Genomic DNA, 20713 nt, shown 5'->3' with positions numbered 1-20713 from the left:
AAAGACTCCTTAATCAGGTAGGTTGACCACCAGGTTCTTTTCTGAGAGCTTTCAGGTGGTAGCCATTACAAAAGAGTTGGCCAAATACAGTAGTCCTATTCCTGTAGCAGCTTTATGCTCTACTCCCTCCCTGGAAGATACATCATGAGGTAAAACTAAAAATGGTGGCAACTACATTAGGGTCTTAAGACCAAAGGCTGATGTAGTGCCCACAACATTAGGGTCTCAGCTAACCCTTAGGAGTGCCTTTGTATAATTATCCACTCTCTGGATAACTGCTGCAGAATACATTTTTGCCCTGCTGTAGGAAAAACCTGAAGTGGATTCAGCTGTAGTTTCCCTGTATTTCAAAAAGGAATCCAAACTAGATGCAAAAGAAAACTGACAGCACCAAAGAGGAGAATGTCTGAGACTAAACCAGATCTCCATCTGAAATTTAGTCTTACAAACAAATTTAGTTTGCTTGGGTCCAAAATGGGCCTTATGTCCTTATTTTTCTTGGGCACCAAAGAATCTTAAACAAACCCTGGATCTTCTCTAGTTGGGTGGGATTTCATGGACAACATATTTTACCAGCAATTGTTTTTTTCTTCACCTGCTGTTTCCCTTTGCTGCTGGGGTGGAGCAGCCAGAAGGGATTGATGTCTAACATTTGAGTGAAATAGGGGGGGGGGTGTACCCTCTAAGGACACCTGGGAATCTGTGGTGATGGTTTCCCAAGATTGAGGTGGACAGTCAAGTGCTCTGGCTGCATCCACAGTGTAGCAGCCAGGAAAACCTTTAGGAGTGCTGAAAATGTTTCTCAGAGAGACTTTATTAGTTTTACATCTTGAAAAGACTTGAAGCGGTTTCAAACCATTCCACAACAATGAAGGGGAAATGTATCCCAAAGTTTTTATGCTGCTCTGTCTCATGATAACTGATGGTGCACAGTCAGTAAATCTTTGATCCAAAGGCCCCAAAGCCAGCAGTCAGGTGTAAGAGATGCCAAATGCAAGGGGAGTGTCCAAGGCTGACAGGTCCAGCAGGAGAACTATCAAATGGATTTGGGTCCTAAGGAACTTCCTTATCACTCTATCCATTCCATATCAGCTTCAGATAGGCTTCTGGTAGACTTTAGCAAAGACGATGTGGATGGAAGTCTGGATGATCTCTGTCTGGGACTCTACTGAAGAAAGGTGCAGTACAGCCTAGGGGAAACTCACTCCACAGAAAACTGTGGCTCCAGCAGGGGAAGTGTTCTGGATTACAGATGGATCGCAGCCCGTGTGACAGTAGGATCAGAGGGTCTAGAAAGTTTAGCAGAAGAAACCAAAAAATACTGATGGAGCGCAGTCAAGGAATCGCTTCCTCATCTATACTTTGCCCTTTGGACTTGTCCCCCATTATGTTTCTCCAAGGTCTTCTTCTCGGATGGAAACACTCCAGAAGCAGACAATTTTGAAGACTCTCCTGGTGGAGACCTTTAAGAACCAATTTTTTATGACACTCAACTGTTCAGTGCCCAAATTTCGTACAGATTTAGCAACCTTCTTCAAAGGGGGCAGCCCTAAAACAATATACACACATAAGGTTTGTATATGATTTAGGCATTTTGCTGCTGTAGGTTTGTTATATAGGTTTATAGGTTAGTACTAAGCTAACTGCCCTTGCGAGCCATTGTAAGCCTAGCCAATTATCCCTTGTGAGACTCAAACCCTGCACCTTGTGTTTGTAAGGCAAACACCTTAACCATTAGGCCACCCTCCCTGTCAGACATACTTGAAGAAACAGTAACTAAACACACAGATAACATAGCAAACAACAATGGTAGTGTAAAATATCCTAAAGGTAACAAGAAAATACCAGCAATGGTAAAGTATACAACACTACACAATCACTACTACCAGAGAAAGAAAAATGAATACCAGAGGCACAAAAAAAGTATATAAGAAAAGATTTTGGGGGGTAAGGAGAAACATGAGTAACAGAGATCTGGGGTAATGCTGGGGACAGGAGGGGATTGTAAATAAGGGGAACACAGATGAGCTACGGATCCTAAAATCTGAAAAAGTGGACAAAGTTGGATCAGAGGCTGGATCTGAAACCCATATGTTGAGGAATGGACAGAAAAGATATTAGATAAGGTGTAAACTAATGTACTTAAATGAAAGCCAGGGCTTTATCAGCAAAATTAAGTGGGTGGAACAGTGTTATGTAATATGCAGCAACAATAAAGTCTCACATAAGGGTCTTTACTCTGGGATCCAAGTAATCAAAAGGACACTGTTAGAATGGAGGAAGTCTAAAAAAAGAAAAATGTAGAACAGCCATAACTGATTGTCAAAGGCAACAACTCAAGCAATTAAACATATGCCTTCTATAGTGGAGAGATTAAACATCTGCATTCCCTAAAAGTGAGAAATTACTACAGGTTACTAACACTAACTATAAGAACCATCCAGTTAGTGAAAATGAAATGCAGTGCAAAGGTTGCAGAAAATTTTGCCTGTTACAACGGAGGTTTTTACAGAGTTAACACCTGAGACAGCTTCAAACTGCAAGCCATGTAAACAGTTTTGGGCTAATCTAAATTCTGTTCTGAAAGGAAAGTTGTGTAAACTCTTACCATAACATTGGTGTCCTTCTCTTTCATGTTGCAGTATTCTACATGTGGGTTTACTCTTCCGCTCCAGCTCTAAAGGCCAGGTTTCCAAAGATTTTCAGTCCCTCTAGGTGCGTCGGACATTTAATATAGCTGCTGGAACGTGGGCCATAAAAGTGACGTCTGCATGCACCAGCCCTCAGAACCTAAAAGAGGCCCCAGTCGGAAGCCTGTCCATTGTCACTCAGGAGGGCAAGTGCAGTCTGACAAGAGGGGAAGGTGGGAGGAAAGGAATGCTGCAACATGGAAGAGAAGGACATCTATGGTTATGGCAAGATTTTACACAACTTTCTTATGTCCTTCTATTTCAATGTTGCAGTATTCTACATGTGGGTGTGTACCACAGCTCACTGAGGATTGGGGGGGGGTGGCTGGAAGAGGTTTCAAGGAATCCATGTAGGATAGCCCTGGCAAACCATGCCCTAACCTTGGTGATATGGTATGATTTGTAATGTTTGGTAAAAGTGTGCACTGAGGACCAAGTGGCTTCCTCAGGAATGGCACTGGTGTCTAGCCCCTTGAAAAATGCTCAAAAGGAGGTAATTGCTCTGGTGGAGTGGGCTTTGACATTGCCCTGTAAGGTCTTTCCATGGTATAGGTAGCAGAAGGAAATGGCCCTGGAAATCCAGGCCATGATGGTCTGTTTGCTCACAGCTTTCCCCAGGGATCTAGGGTGGAAGGAGACAAACAGTTGGTCAGACTTCCTAAAGGGCTTGGTTTTATGAAGATAAAATCTTAGTTGTCTGTGGACTTCTAGGGAATGAAGTACTCTCTCACCATCCCCCTGTGGATTAGGAGAGAAGGTAGGCAAGCGGATGGCCTGGTTCAAGAATGGGTCATTCACTGCTTTGGGAGTGAATGATTGGTTAGTCCTGAGAGTCACCTTGTCCAGGTGGAAGATTAGAAAAGGTGGCATAGCCATCAGAGCTTGCAATTCTGACACCCTTCTGGCTGAGGTCCGGGCTACCAGTAAAACAGTTTTCCCTGTGCAAAATTTTATGAGAGCTTTGTCTGCTGGCTCAAAGAGGCTAGTGTGAGTTTTTCTAATACGTAGTTATGGTCCTGGGGGGAGGGGAGGGTTTCCTGGGAGGTCTCAAATGCAGTACCCCTTTTAGGAACAGTTTAGCGGGGAGTCTGAATGCCAGTGGAGGCTCCTGAAGAAGACAGGCAAAGATAGCACACAAATGTGTTTTTACAGATGAGTATGACAGCCCTGTTTGCATAAGTTCACACAGATAAGGCAGGATTAAAGGGATAATGCTTTCCAGCAGGTCCAGCTGTCTTTTGACACACCACATGGAAAACCTTTTCCATTTAAAAAAATAGGATTTCCTTGTGCTAGGTTTCCTGGCCTCCTGCAAAACAGTGAGCACGCCCTTGTTGTATAGGTGTCTGAATGGGATCAGAATCCTATCAGCCACATGGTGAGGTGCAAGGATTTCCACTGTGGGTATATCTGAGTCCCCTTGTTCTGTGTGATCAAGTCCACTGAAGGGGGTAACTTGTGGTGACTGCCCTTGGAAAGGTGAAGAGGGAACCAGTGCTGTCTTGGCCAGTAGGAGGGTCATCAACAAGACTTTGGGAGAGTCCGACTGAATTCTCAGCAGGACCCTTTGTATCAGTGGGAAGGAGGGAAATGCATACAGGAATTTCCCCTTCTACCTCATGGAGACGACATCTGTTGTTAATGCCTTGGGGTCTGGTGTCCTGGTGCAGTAGCCAGGAAGCTGCCCGTTTATGGAGGAGGCAAACAGGTCTATCCCTGGAATACCCCTCTTGTCGACCATAGTCAGTAAAACATCTTTGTAGCACCCATTCGTGGTTGTATTAGGTGCTTCTGCTTAGGTAATCTGCCTGGTTGTTGTGCAGGGATGGGATGTAGGCTGCCTTGAGGGTGATCCCATGTGTGGTAGTCAGTTCCCACACAGTACAGTTTTGTAACTACCATAAATGTAGATGTTCGAGTGTTCACCCTGCTGCAGTCATCACACTTGGGTTATCCTGCCATCAGGCGGTCCTGCAGTCAGCCCGAATTCCAAAGTCTTGGTCCGGCGTTGGTTGCTGCTGCTTCTTCCCTGACGTCAGTGTGTCAGGGGTATATAAGAGTCATCCAACACCATTTTCTTCAGTTTTTCTTGCCCCAGATGTCAGGTGCCCCCAAAAGGTAGGCAAAAGATTTTATATATATATATGTATATGTATATATATGTATATATATATATATACACACACATATGACTACATAAAAATAAAACAAAACCCTTAGGTAAAAGCAAATACACCACAGAGGTAGTATAGGATGAAGTGGTAGAGATAAGTTCAGCTAGTTCAGAGGGGATGGAGGGAGGGTAACCTGGACTGCAGCAGGGTGAACACTTGAACATCTACATTTATGGTAGGTACAAAACTGTACTATGTTCATCATGTTACCCTGCTGCAGTCATCACACTTGGGTTGAATCCCAAAGCTAAGAAGGGGAGGTGGAGTCAAACAGGGTTAGAAGAGGGTAGTAGGCCCTGCAAAACTGCAGTGGCAAAACCAGCTCTAGTCTTAGAGTAAAGAGGTAAGTGATAGTGTTTGGTGAAAATGTGCATTGAAGTAGCAGCTTCCAGAATATCCTTGGTTGGCACTCCCCTGAGAAAGGCTGCTGATGTAGCTGTAGGCCTGGAGTGGGACCTAATGTTAGCAGATACTGGTTTCCTATGATGTGTGTAGCAGAAACGTATGCAATGTCCTATCCATTTAGAAATGGTCTGTTTTGAGATAGCTTTTACTTGTGATCCTGTAGCATAGGCTACAAAGAGCTGGTCAGTTTTTTTGAAAGCCTTAGTTTTATCCAAGTAGTAACGTAATTGCCTGTGAATGTCCAAAGAGTGCAGGAGTCTTTCTCCTTTATCCTGGGGATTTGGGAAGAAGGTGGGGAAGTGAATGGTTTGGTTTAGGGCCACACTGGCTACCACCTTTGGCATAAAGGAAGGATTAGTCCATAGAGAAACTCTGTCTTGATGAAAAATGAGGAAAGGTTCCACTGCCATTAGTGCCTGTAGCTCTGAGACTCTTCTAGCTGAGGTTATTGCTAGTAGTAGGGCAGTTTTCCATGAAAGAAATTTTAAATCAGTTGAAAAAGCTGGTTCAAAGGGTGACAGTGTAAGCTTTTCCGGGACAAAGTTGAGATCCCAAGTAGGTGTTGGAGCTCTCCTTGGCGGTCTTAAGTTCTTAGCCCCTCTGAGGTACTGTCTTAGGAGTGGATGTGAAAATAAAGGAGGATCCGTGCTGTAATGAGCTGAAATTGCTGAGGCATGGATCTTAATAGATGAAAAGTAAAGTCCTTTGTGTAACATCTCAGTTAAATATTGTAGAATCTGAGGAATGTTCGGCTCCAGGGGATTGAGGCCTTTAGCCTGGGGCTCCAGGAGCAAAATCTTTTCCATTTGTCTGAATAGGTTTTCCTGGTGCTGGGCCTCCTGGCCTCCACAATGACATCCATAACAGCTTTGGATAAAGGTGTTGGTTGGTTGTTTAAGTAATTTGCCATGCAGCCAGGTTTAAAGTCTTGAGCTGGCTGTGTAGAATGAGATTGTCTCGCTGGGTGAGCAGGTGTGGAATTTGTGGAAAAATCCATGGTGGGCCCTGGGCCATGGTCCTTAAAACTGGATACCAATGTTGGCGTGGCCAATCTGGTGCAACGAGAATCATTTGTGGCCTCTCTAATCTGACTTTCAGCAGTACCTTTGCTAGAAGAGGTAGTGGAGGGAAGACATACACTTGTCAATGTTTTCCAACTGAATGAGAGAGCATCCACTTTCCAAGCTAGTGGATGGAAGGTCCTTGAGCAAAATTTTTGAAGTTGGTGGTTGTGGGGGCTTGCAAACAGATCTATGTCTGGGCGTCTCCATTTTTGAGCTATCATTGCAAATACTTGTGGATCTAGTTTCCATTTGTGTGGATCCATGTTGTTTCTGCTTAAGTCATCTGCCAATGTGTTTTTCTTTCCTGGCAGGAATTGTGCTTGTAATTGAACCTGGTAAGACAGTGCAGTGTTCCACAAGGTCATTGCTAGCCTGCATAGAGGATAGGAATGTGTGCCCCCTTGTTTGTTTATGTACCACATAACTGTGGTGTTGTCTGTCTTATTAGGAGTTGTCCTGGGTGTAGAAGGTCCTTGAAAGCTGTTAGGGCATTCTGCACTGCTAGCATTTCTTTTTGATTGATATGCAGGTGTCTCTGATCTGTAGTCCATTTGCCCTGAATGCACTGTCCTGCCATGTGTGCTCCCCAGGCATAGTCCGATGCATCTGTTGTCATAGTTTGCCTGGCTGTGGGTAAGGTGAAAGGCTGACCCTTGCTGAGGTGACATGCCTGTGCCCACCATAGAAACTCATGTTGAAGGCAGGGAATGAGTGGAATCATTGTTTCCAAGCTGTGGCTGTGCTGAGTCCATACACTTTTCAGGTACCATTGTAATTTCCTCATATGCAGTTTTGCAAATGGTATTAGTAGAATGCAAGATGCCATGAATCCCAAGGCCTGCAGAATTTTTCTTGCAGGGAGTTGGGTCTTTGTTGCCATTATTTTGAAATATTGTAACAGTTGTCGTGGTTTGTCTGGCGTGAGATAAGCCATCTGGGCCGTTGTATTCAAGCTGGCACCCAGGAATGTTATGTTTTGTGAGGGCACTAGTTTTGATTTCTTTTCATTTACTGTGTATCCTAGGCAACTTAGGTGTTTGACAAATGCCAGATGCTGTAGAAGAATGTCCTTGCTTTCTGCTTGAATAAGACAGTCGTCCAGGTATGGGTATATCTGAATTCCTCTTTGTCTGCAGTATGCAATTACTGGTGCCAGGCATTTTGTGAAGACTCTGGGCACAGTAGATAAGCCAAAGGGCAGTGCAGAGAATTGATAATGCATTGAACCTGCAATGAAGCGGAGGTATCTTCTGCAATTTTGTCTGATAGGGATATGCAGGTATGCCTCCTTGAGGTCCAAAGTGACTAGCCAAGCATTCTTGCCAAGCATGGGAAGAAGCTGCTGTAGTGTTAGCATCTTCAATTTTGGTACTTGCAGATAGGTGTTCAGAATTGAAAGATCCAGAATGGGTCTCCATGCTTTGTTCTTTCTTGGAACTAGGAAGAGTCTTGAGTAAAAATCCTTGTCCCTGCTCCTGTGTAGGTACCTGCTGAATGGCTCTCATGTTCATGAGGGCTGTAATTTGTTTTTGTGCCTCTGCCCATTGATTTGGTGGCAGGTTTGGCATTCCTTTGATCCTTGGTACGGTATGAAAGTGGAATCTGTATCCTAGAGAGACAATGTTTAGAACCCATTTGTCTTTTGTGATGATGTGCCAGTTGTCTGCAAAAAAGGTTAGTTTTCCTCTCAAGGGTGTTGCCAGGAGAGATTTGCTTGGTAGTTTGAGGATAGAGTCATTGTGTCTGCCTTCTGCTAGCTTGGGGCCTGTCTTCTCCTCCTTTCTGGGTAGCAGAACCCCATTGGAGAGGTTTGTAAGAGCCCTGTGTCTGACCTCTGCCCCTTGGGCGTCTGTATTTGCCCCTCTGTGATCTGTCTGAAGCTGGAAAGGACCAATTTTTTGTTGGCCAATTTCTGCTGAAACGAGGGGGTTGTACCTGGAAGAAATCCTTGACCGTTTGCACAGATTTAGCCTTATCCTCCATTTTCTTTAAAACCTCTTCTGCTTTGACACCAAATAATACATCCTGTTGGAAAGGTGCATCTAATAATTTTGCTTTAACATGGTCAGGGAGGGTTTGCTCTTTTAACCAAGCATGTCTACAAATGACTGAGCCAGTAACAGCTGCTCTACAGGAAGCTTCCAGTGAATCAAGAACGCATTGTAAAGTATGCTTGTTCACCTGTTCAGCTGCATGCAACAGATCCTGCATTTCCTTGAACTCAAGCTGTTCTGAGTGTGTGCTCATTTTTTGTTTTAACTGAGACATCAGGAATTGTTGATATTTCAACATGTGAAACTTGCAATTTAATGCTCTCATAGCCAGAGTTGCAGAGGTGTATATTTTCTTTCCCCATCTATCTAGGGCTCTGGAATCTCTTTCAGAGGGCACAGGATTTTTAGCCATAGAAGCCTTTGCTCCCTTAGGACCCTGGGAAATGGTTTCTGGGTCAGCTACAGGGCTTTTATAAAGGAATTTGTGTGAGTCAGGTACTCTGTAGTATCTGTCTGGTTTGGCTGGAGCAGGAGGTAGAGAGTCTGGATTTAAACTAGACCCCAAGTAGACATCATCCACAAAAATAGCAAGAGGTCTGTGCTGCGGTAATAGAAGGAACTCTCTGAGCCTTTTCTTAGAATCTGAGTAATCCTGGCCTTCCCAGTGGAAATGTTCCCTCATGGTATGTAATGTTCCCCCAAAGGAGTAGTCTTCAGGGGGAGATGCTGAGGGAATAGAGTCTTCAGCATCAGAATCCTCATAAGGTGGAAAAGTGTAATCCTGTTCCTCAGAAGAATCTGACAGAGAAACCTGGTCAGAGGATGCACAATCCTCCTCTTGTCTTGGTCTTTTATCAGGAGGGGGATGGGAACCCCTGATAAGGGTAATTAAATCTTCACCCATCTTAAGCATTTGTTTCTTAGGCATGGGGCCTTGACCTGTAGACTGATGAACGTTTTCTTAGGTTTTAAAGGAGTTTTAAGTTTAGCATAAGATTTAATGGTGAGTGTAGTCGGTCTGGAGACACCTTCTGCAATCGAAGGTGTTTCCTATGCACCGGTGTCTAAATCTGCTCCGGTGTTGGTAGATGGCTGAGTCGGCAGCTGTCTGGGGTTCCAGCTCTGCAGTCATCAGGGGCTGCGTAGGCACCTCACTGAAAACCGGAGAACCGGCGACAAGCCCAGCTGAGGCCCTGGGGTATGGCTTATTCCTAAGCTGCCTGTCCTTATCCTTGCATTTTTTATGAATTGCAGTTGTCTGCTGCTCCGACGGCATGACATAATTGAATTTCCTACCAAAGTAATGCCGTGCGAAGTCAAAACGGCGTTTGATAGTGCGTTTATTAAACCTAGCACAAAACCGACAACCTGTGTCATGGTCTGGGCCTAGGCAAAGAATGCAATAGGAATGGAAGTCCTTATGAGGTATTTGCTTCCCACAAGAAATGCAATTGTTAACTTTTTCTGACATCAGACTGAGGCAAGAAAATGTTCCCCAACAGGGTGCTTAGCTTTATTGAAGACTTTGGACTGAAATTCAAATCGAAAATCTCAGGTGTCGGTCGACCGGCACTTGCGAACTGCTTCTGCTTCGGGCACCGCGTGGCAAGAAAGACTGAAGAAAATGGCGTTGGATGCCTCTTATATACCCCTGACGCACTGACGTCAGGGAAGAAGCAACAGCAACCGACACCGGACCAAGACTTTGGAATTCGGGCCGACTGTGGGACCACCTGACGGCAGGATAACCCAAGTGTGATAACTGCAGCAGGGTAACACAATTAACATCTGCAGAGCTAGTCTGCATAAAAGGTAGGATTTCGTCCCTCCCTGCTTGTTGAGATACCACAGGACTGTGGTGTTGTCTGTGAATATCTTTAGAGGGCCCTGCTCTAGGTATGACTGGAAGGCCTGTAGACAGAAGGATGGCCCTCATTTCTCTCACGTTTATGTGGTCTTGTCTGAGTGTATTTGTCCACAAACCTTGTATCTTCCTTGTCCCCAGAGTCACTCCCCAGACCAGGTCTGAGGCATCTGTGTACATGGTTTGGGATGGAGAGGGTGGTTGCAGAGGCAGACCTGGGTTTTGGACTACCTGGGCTACCCACCACCTCAGCTCCTGATGTAAGCAGGGGAGCAATGGAATCCTGGGAGTGATGGATCCATACCGACTGGAAGTACCACTCGGTTTCCTCATGCGCATCCTTGCTACGGGCAACATGGGGATGGTAGCTGCCATGTAGCCTAGAAGTCTGAGAAATTGCCTTGCAGTCAGTTCTGTTGATTGTACAGCAGAAGTGAGGTAGTTCTGAAGGGATACCACCTTTTCTGCTGGAAGAAAGGCCTTCATGAGGTCTGTTCTGATTCTGCAACCCAGGAAGACAATATCCTTTGTAGGGTTGAAGTGGAACTTTGGGAAACTGATCAAAAACCCTAGAGACTAGAGGATAATCAGAAGGTCCTGCGAATGGCTTAGAAGAATTTCCCTGTTTTTTGCCTGGACTAGGAGGTTGTCTAGGTAAGAGAATATCTGAATTCCCTTTTCCCTGCAGTAAGAAATGACCGGAGCGAGGCATTTTGTGAATATCCTGGGTGCAGTAGAAAGCCCATAGGGCAAGACACAGAACTAAAAGTGATATGAGCCCACCAGAAACTTTAGGTATTTCCTGAAGGCAGGCTTTATAGGTATGTGAAGGTAAGCATCCTTTATGTCCAGGATTACCATGAACCCTAGTGCAAAGAGAGTGGGCAAGGAGAGCGTCCTGAAAGTAGGGATCTTTAGGAAGGCGAGAGAGGTCTAGAAATGGCCTCCATAGCCCTTCCTTTGTGGGTACCAAAAAGATAATGGAATAGAATCCTTTTCTTTTTGTTTGTGCTGGAACTAGCTCTATGGTGCCCTGAAGGAGAAGAATTTGTAGCACCTGATGAAGGAGGGGTAGTTGACTGGGTGGGGGGTTGTGGGATGCCCATTCTTGATGGGGGTGTGATCCCGGACATGAAGTAGCCATCCTGCAGGATGGATAGGACCCATTTGTCTGCAGTAATGAGTGACCAAGCAGGCAGACAGTGACAGAGATGGGTAGAAAAGGGGGTGGATGGGGGGGGGGGGTGTAGGCTAAAATTTTGGTAGGCAGTCAAACACTACCTGCCCTATCAGGAAAGGGAGGCCTTTGGCTTGAAGACTGAGACAGCCTAGACAGAGGAAGCCGTCTTTTCTAGGGGGTCTTCTAGACCGTGGAGCAGCAGGCCTGGAGGATTTCCTGATAAAGTGGGTCTTGGATGGGTAGTTCCTCTGGAACTTGGGAATAGGCAAAACCAAAAAATGTTTCAAGTCCTGTAATTCTTTACCTTTCTGTTGTAAAGATTTGAAAAGGTCAGCCACTTTTTCACCAAAACGTGCTGAATGGGTCAAAGGTGCGTCTAGGGGTTTGGCCCTGAAATCCCCTGGGAGAGGATGCAGTTGTAGCCATGAGTATCTCCTTAATACTGAAGTTGATGCAGTTGTCCTGGCTGAGGCTTCAGCTGCATCATATCTACACTTCACGGAGTGCCTATTCACTTCAGAGATGAGTGCCATAAGGGAAGACACGGAGGCTTTGGCAGCCCAATCACGGATGTCTCCTAACTCTTTAGAGGCTTTGTCCAGGAGAGCTAGAGAGTATTTGGTTGTATGTATTTGGTAGTTTGTGGCTCTAAATGAGAGGGTGGCCGAAGCATAAATTTTCTTTCCCATCCTCCCAATGGTATTGCTGTCTTTATCAGCTGGGAGGATAGTAGTGGTAAGGCAGCAGTTTGGAGGTCCTGTCCGTAGAGATAGAAATCTTGGCTGGGTCACCAGGGGGCATTTAAGGATAAATTTCTCTGTCTCAGGAATCTTATACAACCTATCTGCACTCCAGAGCGCTGGAGGTTGGGAGTCCGGGCTAGTGGAGACTGAGGCAAAAGCATCCAGAAAGGCAGGTTGGATGGGAGGAATACCAGGACTGGGAGTGTCCATTTGGATAAGGCCATAAAACCTTTTATGAACATCAGACATATCTGAGGATTGCCACTTAAAGTGGTCTTTCATTTTATTAATAGTTTCCCCAAAAGTAAGATCCTGTACAGGGGAGTCAGGTTCAACAGAGCCCTCCTCAGGGGAACCATATCTAAAGGGGATGAGATCTGGATGGAGTAGTAGGAAAGAGAATCCTCAGAGGAGTCAGACAATCCTCTCTTCCTTAAGCTACTCTATCCTCCTTTACTGGGTAGGAGGTCTGGGACTAAGGAGGGGAGGAGCAGTGGCAGAGGATTCTGCTGACGGCCTAAGGGTCATAAAGGCATTGAATAAGCTCCGGCTGAAGGCCTGCCAATATAGCATGCTTTCAGAAGTAGGGGTAAGGTGTCTTGTCTTCTGTTTTTTTTTTCAAAGGCCTAGCCAGAATCTGGCTTGGAAAAGGTCTATGGTCACGGATCAGTAGAGCGGAGGTGGTATCCAGTGAACTCCAACTGAAAGCTGGTTCCCTGGCGTCCTCTGTGAACGTGTCATCCGCTCAAGATTTTTGCGGCTTCCTCAGGGGTACCCACTGTATCTGTATTGGTGGATGCCGGATCCTCAGTCAAGCTAGGCCGAGAGGACTGGGCCTTCTTCCTAGGTGGTTCGGACAGGGCGTCGGGCGCAGCCTTCATTCCTAGCTGTTTCAAGCTCTGATTTTCTGAGGTTTAGGGCTTGTAAACGGCGGTGTAAAGTCTTTGGGACAAACGAATGGCAAATGGCACAGGTCTCTTGGTCATGTTCCCTGTCTAGACAAAAGAGACACTGGTCATATGTGTCTTTGTGGGGAATCTGCCGACCGCACTTGCTCTTACGATGACATTAACAGACTATAATAAACAACAAGTAGGACTGAAAGAATCCCCACCAGGGTACTTAACTGAGTCTTTTTCAATCAGACATCCGCGAGAAGTAGGAGCACCTGGCATACGACTGGCTGAAAAGTTCTGAGGGCTGGTGCGTGCACACGTCACTTTTATAGCCCACTTTCCAGCAGCCACGTCCGACGCACCTAAAGGGACCGAAAACATTTGGAAACCTGGCCAGTAGAACTGGAGAGGAAGAAGGGTAAACCCACATGTAGAATACTGCAACACTGGAATAGAAGGACATCTAAAATTACTTGTGTAATCTTGCCAAGTGAACATAGGTTCATAGGTTCATACTAGGCTATCTGCCCAAGGGCATTTATAAGCCTAGCCCATAGTTATTTGGCTTTCGCCACCCCTTTAGTTTGAATAAAACTATGCCTATTATTTTGCTGTGCCTCTGTCAAGCAGTGACACTGAAGTAATCCCTGGGGTATATCTGCGATCCCCCATCCATTGGTCAAGATTCCTCTTGAACAAGGCCAGCGAAGTGCTCTGCCTCACATGTACCGGGATTTTGTTCCACAGCATAGGGAGTCTCTGGGTGATGAATCTGTCCCTCCAGCATGTTCTATTAATAACCGTGTCAAGGTTTTTTAAGTCTCCCGCCCTTCTAGAAGACCATTGTCAACTGGCTAAGACAAATGTACGGGCAAGGAAAAGTACTTTTCCATTATACCTGCCATTAAACCTCTCAAAAAAGCTTAAAGAACACCTAATCTTGTTGCAAAATTGTTGACATCTGACACACACCTAAAACTTTCAAGTAATCAGTTGTTCGAACCAGCTCCCCGTGACTTTTTGCCAAGACTCTTTACACATTCTCCCTGACTGAACACTGTAACAGTCCAGTGCATCTGAATAAGAATGATTCCCATAAACATTTATGCACCATCATATCACAGCTTAATGTTGTGTATGGTAAGGAAAATATTTCCAAGTATTTTAACATATTTTAACAGTTAATTATACCAAAATGCTCAAGTCTCTCTCCAAATTTCCTCTACACTAGCTTATTTTCTCAATAACAGTCTTCCACTAGACATAACATATCAGGGCCCCATACTCAGAATTTGGCCTCAGTATGCAGCTGACTATTACTAGCATCTAAACAATTTCTCAATATGGTTTGGAAAACCCAAGTTTTGTCTACATTACCGTCCAGGTCACAAAATGCATTAACATATTCTATAATTACATTACTCAAGGTATATATGTTACATTTATTGACTCCCAAATGACACACATTTAGACTTTTCCACATTAACAGCCATCTTGTTAAACTTTCCCAAATGCTTAAGTAAATCAGGCATCTTTGTAAGATTCATCTGCCAACATCAGCAACAACTTTGTCCATCTTTACAACACCAGCATAAATGATGTAAAAACAGTATTGCCTAAACTTATATCTGCCAAAGATTAAATATGTCAAGTCCAAGTATGGACATCTGATGGTCAACCAGATTTATATAATGTTGGGTTTCTTCTCTCTATCCAATCTACACACCTCTTTTTGTCAACCACTACTTGATCCTTCTAACAATGTGTCCTGATATATTCAATCTTACCAATTTACTTAATGATCTATTGTATCAAAGACACTTCAAAAGTCTATATAAACTGCATCTACCTATAGGCGTCCATTTACAACTTAATCCATAATGTTTTAACTGAAAGTTAGGAGTCAGATCATCATAGATCTTACTTTTAAGTATTTGGTGGAACAGACAAGTTACCATTCCTTCTACAGCTCAGGATTCGTTCTACCCAAGATTAATGTTTCCATCAAATTCCTCATACACGAAAGAAGACAAATAAGATCAGTAGCTCTTAACATAGTGGCAATTACCTTTACTATTAAATGGAAATCTAATTAGTCACTAATTTCCCGCTGCCCATTATATTTCAAGTATCAAATCTATTTTTAAATAACTTCAATGGTTCCAAAAAAGAAAACCCAAGGGTGTTAATATAAAGATTGCTAATATTAACAAATCTCTTAGCTTTATGAATATTTAGGAACTTGATAAGGGCTTTCACTTTTCACAGACTTACTCTAACCTATTCACATTTCTGCTCTTCAGCAGGATACTATTTTGCAATACATTAGTTCCACAAATACATAAAATGCACCTTGAATATTTTACCATATTTGGTATAAAATTTGATATAAACCTCCCACAAAAAAATATGAGATTTATCCATCTAACAGTAATATACTTACAGAAAGCTCTTTTACTATCCTGATATTGATTCAATAACTGAAGCTCAAAATTCTTTGTCAGATCTTGCAATTTTAGCAGTTTGCACAAATCCACATGAGATTTCTTGTAATAAGGTTGTTTACAAACAATTCACTTTTTATACAACCCATTTTTCTTATTTTTAATTTTTTGTCTTCCAAGTAATCTTGTTATTCAATTCACTCAAGGCACTTTTAAAGACAGATGTCATATTAATCTGCTTAGTACTTTTTTTGGAACACTCTGCAGTATAAATTGTATTCTTAAATTACACTTTCCTTGCAAAAAGTAACAGACTATTAAACCCATGGATATCAAAATCCGATCTATTAAGTGCAGTCTATAAAATATATATATATATATATATATATATATATATATATATATACACACACACACACACACACACACACACACACACACACACACACACACACACACACATAGATATACATTTCATTTTATTTTACATTCGTTACCGGGGAGGTCAGACTGGACAAAGCTGTCCATTTTCAGCGGAGGCCCAGGGAGAAAAGTAGAAAAGTTCCAGAAACAATTGCTAACATACTACACATAAGATATTTATATGAGCATTGTGGTTTACACATACAATTTTATTATTAGAAATAATCATGAAGATGTAATGAAGATGAGAAGAATGGAAAAAATAAAAAGACTAGCCAGTCTGTCAGAGGAGGAGAATATAAACAAGTTCATATGCGGTTCATTGACATTTTAAGGGAAAGCTTTTCAACTTAGTCTAGGGGAGAGTTAGTGGGTATAGATGGGACAGTGGGGAGTAGGCGGTAGTGAGTTGATAAGTAACGTGTGATAATATAGTGCATCTGTGGGAGTTTTAAAGAGGTTGAATAGTGGGTAGGGGAAAGGTGTCCGAATATATAGATATAAATATATACATATTATATATATATATATATATATATATATATATATATATATATATATATATATATATTTATTTATATATATATATAAATAGATATTCCATTTCCTAACAGCCTCAAGTGAGATTTAAGCAATATTTATATAAAGTTTATGTTCAAAAGTGGTAGCAATAATTCACAGCTATCATCATCACTCTTATTCAAACACACAATGTACAGGATATTTTGCCTCTTGTGGGGCAATTCATAATCTGTCAGAATCCTACATTTTGTAACAACTTATAAAAAAAATACAGAAAGATTAGTTGTGTAAAATCTTACCATAACCACAGATGTACTTCTCTTCCATGTTGCAGCATTCTCACGAGGGATCCTCCACCTCAGGTGACCCAAACGTCTGGCTCTTACACAAAAGCTTAGCTTGGCTGCTGTAAGGTATGTGGGATGTCCCACACTGGGACCATAAAGCGCGGGCCATAAATATGACATCCGCACACACAGACCTCAGAAATAAATGCTCAGTCGGACAATAGTCCAAACGCAGCTGAAAAAATGCCATCCAGAAAGGGAAAACAATCTTACAGGGGGATAGGAGGGAGGGAAAAGAATACTGCGACATGGAAGAGTAGAACATCTATAGTTATGGTAAGATTTACACAACTAATCTTTGTTCATCTATTCTCACGTTGCAGTATTCTTGCATGTGGGAGAGTACAAAAGTTCAGCCAGATAGATGGGTGGAGGAAGAGGTAGCAGTCTCCAAGAAACCACGGAGGATGATGTTAGCAAATCCTGCCCTAGCTCTGGAGATGTTATCTAATTTCTAGCGTCTAGTGAAAATGTGGACAAAAGACCATGTAGCTTTCAAGGATGGTGCCTGTATCAAGGCCTTTCAGGAAGGCCCCTGAGAAGGCCACAGCCCTGGTAGAGTGGGGGTCTCACTTTGTGGGGTAACTCTTTACCATGGCAAGAGTAGCAGAAGAACATAGTTTTAGAAACCCAGGAGGATACAGTCTGTTTGGATACTGCTTTCCCCAGGGCCCTGAGGTGAAAGGATACAAAGAGCTGGTTGACTTTCTGATGTCCTTAGTCTTAGCCAGACAGAACCTCAGTTGCCTGTGAACATCTAGGGAATGGAGCACACTCTGTCATTCTGTGGTGAAGGAAAGAAGGTGGGTAAATGGATAGATTGGTTAAGTGACAGTTCAATGACCACTCTGGGCATGAAGGAAGGGTTAGTGCAAAGGGAGACCCTATCCTTATGGAACATGAAGTAAGGTGGAGAGGCCATGACTGCTTGTAGCTGTGTGACCCTTCTGGCTGAAGTAAGGTCTATGAGCAAAACAGTTTTCCAGGTGGACATCTTTAATGTGGCAGAAGCTGCTGGTTCAAAGAGGGTAGTTGCGAGCTTCTCCAGAACAAAATTCAAGTCCCGAGGAGGAGGAATGAGTTTTCTTTGCAGCCTGATATGCAGGACCCCCCTTGAGAAAGAGTTTTGCCTCCAATCTGGACAACAAGGGTGGATCAAGAGGTAAACATGCTGAAATAGCAGACAGATGTACTTTCACTGAAGAATAAGAAAAATCAGACTTAAGGAGCTCACACACACAGGCCAGAACTAGAGGTATATCCACCTGAAATGGGTCTAAGCTGCCTTTGAAGACACCAAGTGGAGAACCTTTTCCATGTTGATAAATAAGATCTCCTAGTAGTAAGTTTCCTGGCCTCCTGCAGGACAGAAAGCACGTCCTCCGAGTAAAGGTGTCTGAAACGGAACAGAGGTTTATTACCCACAGGGTAAGACTGAGGGGTTTGCCAGTGTGGGTGGATGAGAGATCCCTTATGTTGTGTGATGAGGTCCACCTTGTAAGGCAAAACGTGACTGCCCGTGGCTAGTGGTAAAAGAAGGTGGAACCAGTGCTACCTTAGCCAATAGGGGGTCACCAGCAAGATTTTTGTTCTGTCCCTCTGAATTTTCAGCAGGACCTTCTGTATTAGAGGGAAGTGGGGGAACGCATATAGGAACACCCTTCTCCAGGGAATTGAGAAGGCATACACTCTCCAGGCTTGTGGTAAGTGGTATCTTGAGCAGAACAGCTGTAATTTTCTGTTCTGGGGAAAGGCAACCAGATCTATCCGAGGTGTACAGCACTAGTGGACTACGTCTAGAAGACATCTCTGTGCAACATCCATTTATGATCTTGAGGACATTTACCTGCCAAGAGCATCTGCCTGGTCATTGTCCTGTTGAAACACACAACGAGACGTCACCTCCCAGTCAAGCAGGAAACAAGTTCTAAATAGTAAAACCTATAAAATTGTTAGAATACAAGTCCAAAGTGCGTATCAAATAACGCTTTTATTTATAACAAAAAACAGCATTTTCGCCGTAGTAACACCACAGCTTCTTCAGTATAGAAACCATTTTTGAAGAAGCTGTGGTGTTACTACAGCGAAAACGCTGTTTTTTGTTATAAATAAAAGCGTTATTTGATACGCACTTTGGACTTGTATTCTAACAATTTTATAGGTTTTACTATTTAGAACTTGTTTCCTGCTTGACTGGGAGGTGACGTCTCGTTGTGTGTTTCAACAGTCCGTGCTTTTTTGTGGAGTAGAACTATGGTCATTGTCCTGTGATGGGATGTACACTGCTTGTAGTGTTTCCTTGTACTGAGTGGCCAGCTCCCATGCTTGTACAGCCAGTCTGCAGAGTAAGTAGGATCTGGTCCCACCCTGTTTTTTGATGTACCACAGCACTGTGGTGTTGTCCATGAAGACTTGGAGGGGATCTGGATGTAGGAGAGGGAGGAATGCCTTCAGGGCTAGGAGAAGTGCAGTCATTTGCCTTATACTGATGTGTTTTTTTTCGGAGGGCAGGCTCCCACTAAGCCTGTACCTTGAGTCCATTCATAGTGGCTCTCCATCATAGATCTGAGGCATCAGTGTACATGCATTGAGGGGTTGTAAGGGTGGTCCTGGACTCAAGTGAATTTGCTGAATCCACCACCTTATTTATTTTTTCAGGCAGGGGAGGAAGGACACCTGGAAGTCTGGGAGGTGGTCGTGTTGGGACCAGACATTCTTCAAGTACCACTGGAACTTCCTCATGTGCAGTCAGCCAAGGGGCAGCATGGGGACAGTGGCACAAACTTTGTAATGGACAGACAAATATGAGAAAATCAGGGGTATTTGAAAGGTATGCCTCCCCACATCCACCACCATAATCAACTTACTCATAAGAAGCACACCCTCACCATCTACTCTCCTCTCTCCAAATCACCATTACCTTCCTTATTATTCCTCGTGTTCATGCCTCCTCCTCCATCCCACTCTGGTTCCTCCTCCTTTAGGAGCCAACATTCTATTCCCTCTCCTCTGTGCCAACATTCTATTCCCTCTCCTCTGTATCTATTACAATTGTAGCTATTGTGAACAGTTATACTGAATGTATTGTCTCATGTTGTGTGCTCATCTACTACACTGATTTCTACATTGTAACATTTTGTACCACTTCAAATTCTATGCAAATTACTGTAATCGTTACTTTAAGTGTTGCAACCCTGGGCCAAACAAGAAAGAGGTCTAGCTGGATCAGTGCTCTTCTCTGACTAACTACCTAACAAACAATTCTGTAGCTGAACCACATGAAATAATTTTAATACAGCTTAACTGGGTAAGCCCACCGGACTCGTGTCCCTTTTCAAGCGACAGCCAGCAGCACTGTCGGGTCAAGTAACTTGATCCTTGACACAGTAGGCAAACAGAGGTGAAAGCAATCAAACCCTTTACCCTAACTACAGGAAGCAGCTTTTAATACCTCAGTCTTAACCCTCTGTGCTGCCAGACAAACTACTACTACTGCCTTTATTTCTGTCAAGTCATTGTTTTCAAAAACAATTCTCAACATAATAAACGTAAAAACAGTCTGATGGCAAACTGATAAAATACCTCACCTTTTCATCCCACTGCCAGACTTTCCAAAGATCATTAATGCTCAACTCTGGTTCCACATATTCCTTTCTATAGAAGGCAATGAAAGGGACCTGAAATAAAAAGTACAAAAATCATCAGATTTGTACAACTTACCTAGTAGTTCATTCACAAAAAATAAGCTGTTCTTCACTTTCTGAAGTCTATGGTGAAAGATCAAACAAGTCAATGGGCTGAAATACATTATTTAAACCAATAGATAGTGGCACTTAGTATTTCAAACAGCAATCTAAACAGGTAACTGTTACCTTCATAAATTGTCAGTGTTGCATAATAAATTACTGACCACAGTGAAAGACAGATAAAACAGCCTCAACATTCAACCTGTAGGTAATGTTCCTAC

The 20713-nt window shown here is 43.3% G+C and overlaps 1 protein-coding gene across 1 annotated transcript in view; it reads right to left on the bottom strand.

Moving 5' to 3' along the window:
* The window catches only part of SUPT6H (SPT6 homolog, histone chaperone and transcription elongation factor), a 2620423-nt gene that overhangs the window by 2038046 nt on the left and 561664 nt on the right, over window positions 1-20713 (bottom strand). Inside the window, exon 9 of the mRNA XM_044054882.1 lies at window positions 20334-20423. Coding sequence (XP_043910817.1) covers window positions 20334-20423 — 90 coding nt within the window. The remainder of the gene's footprint in view (window positions 1-20333; window positions 20424-20713) is intronic.

Source organism: Protopterus annectens, chromosome 13.part0 (genome assembly GCF_019279795.1).
Source record: "Protopterus annectens isolate FY-2018-M chromosome 13.part0, PAN1.0, whole genome shotgun sequence".
NCBI classification, from domain to species: domain Eukaryota; kingdom Metazoa; phylum Chordata; order Ceratodontiformes; family Protopteridae; genus Protopterus; species Protopterus annectens.
The sequence above is the reverse complement of the archived record's forward strand: the minus strand, read 5'-3'. Positions and strand labels throughout refer to the sequence as shown.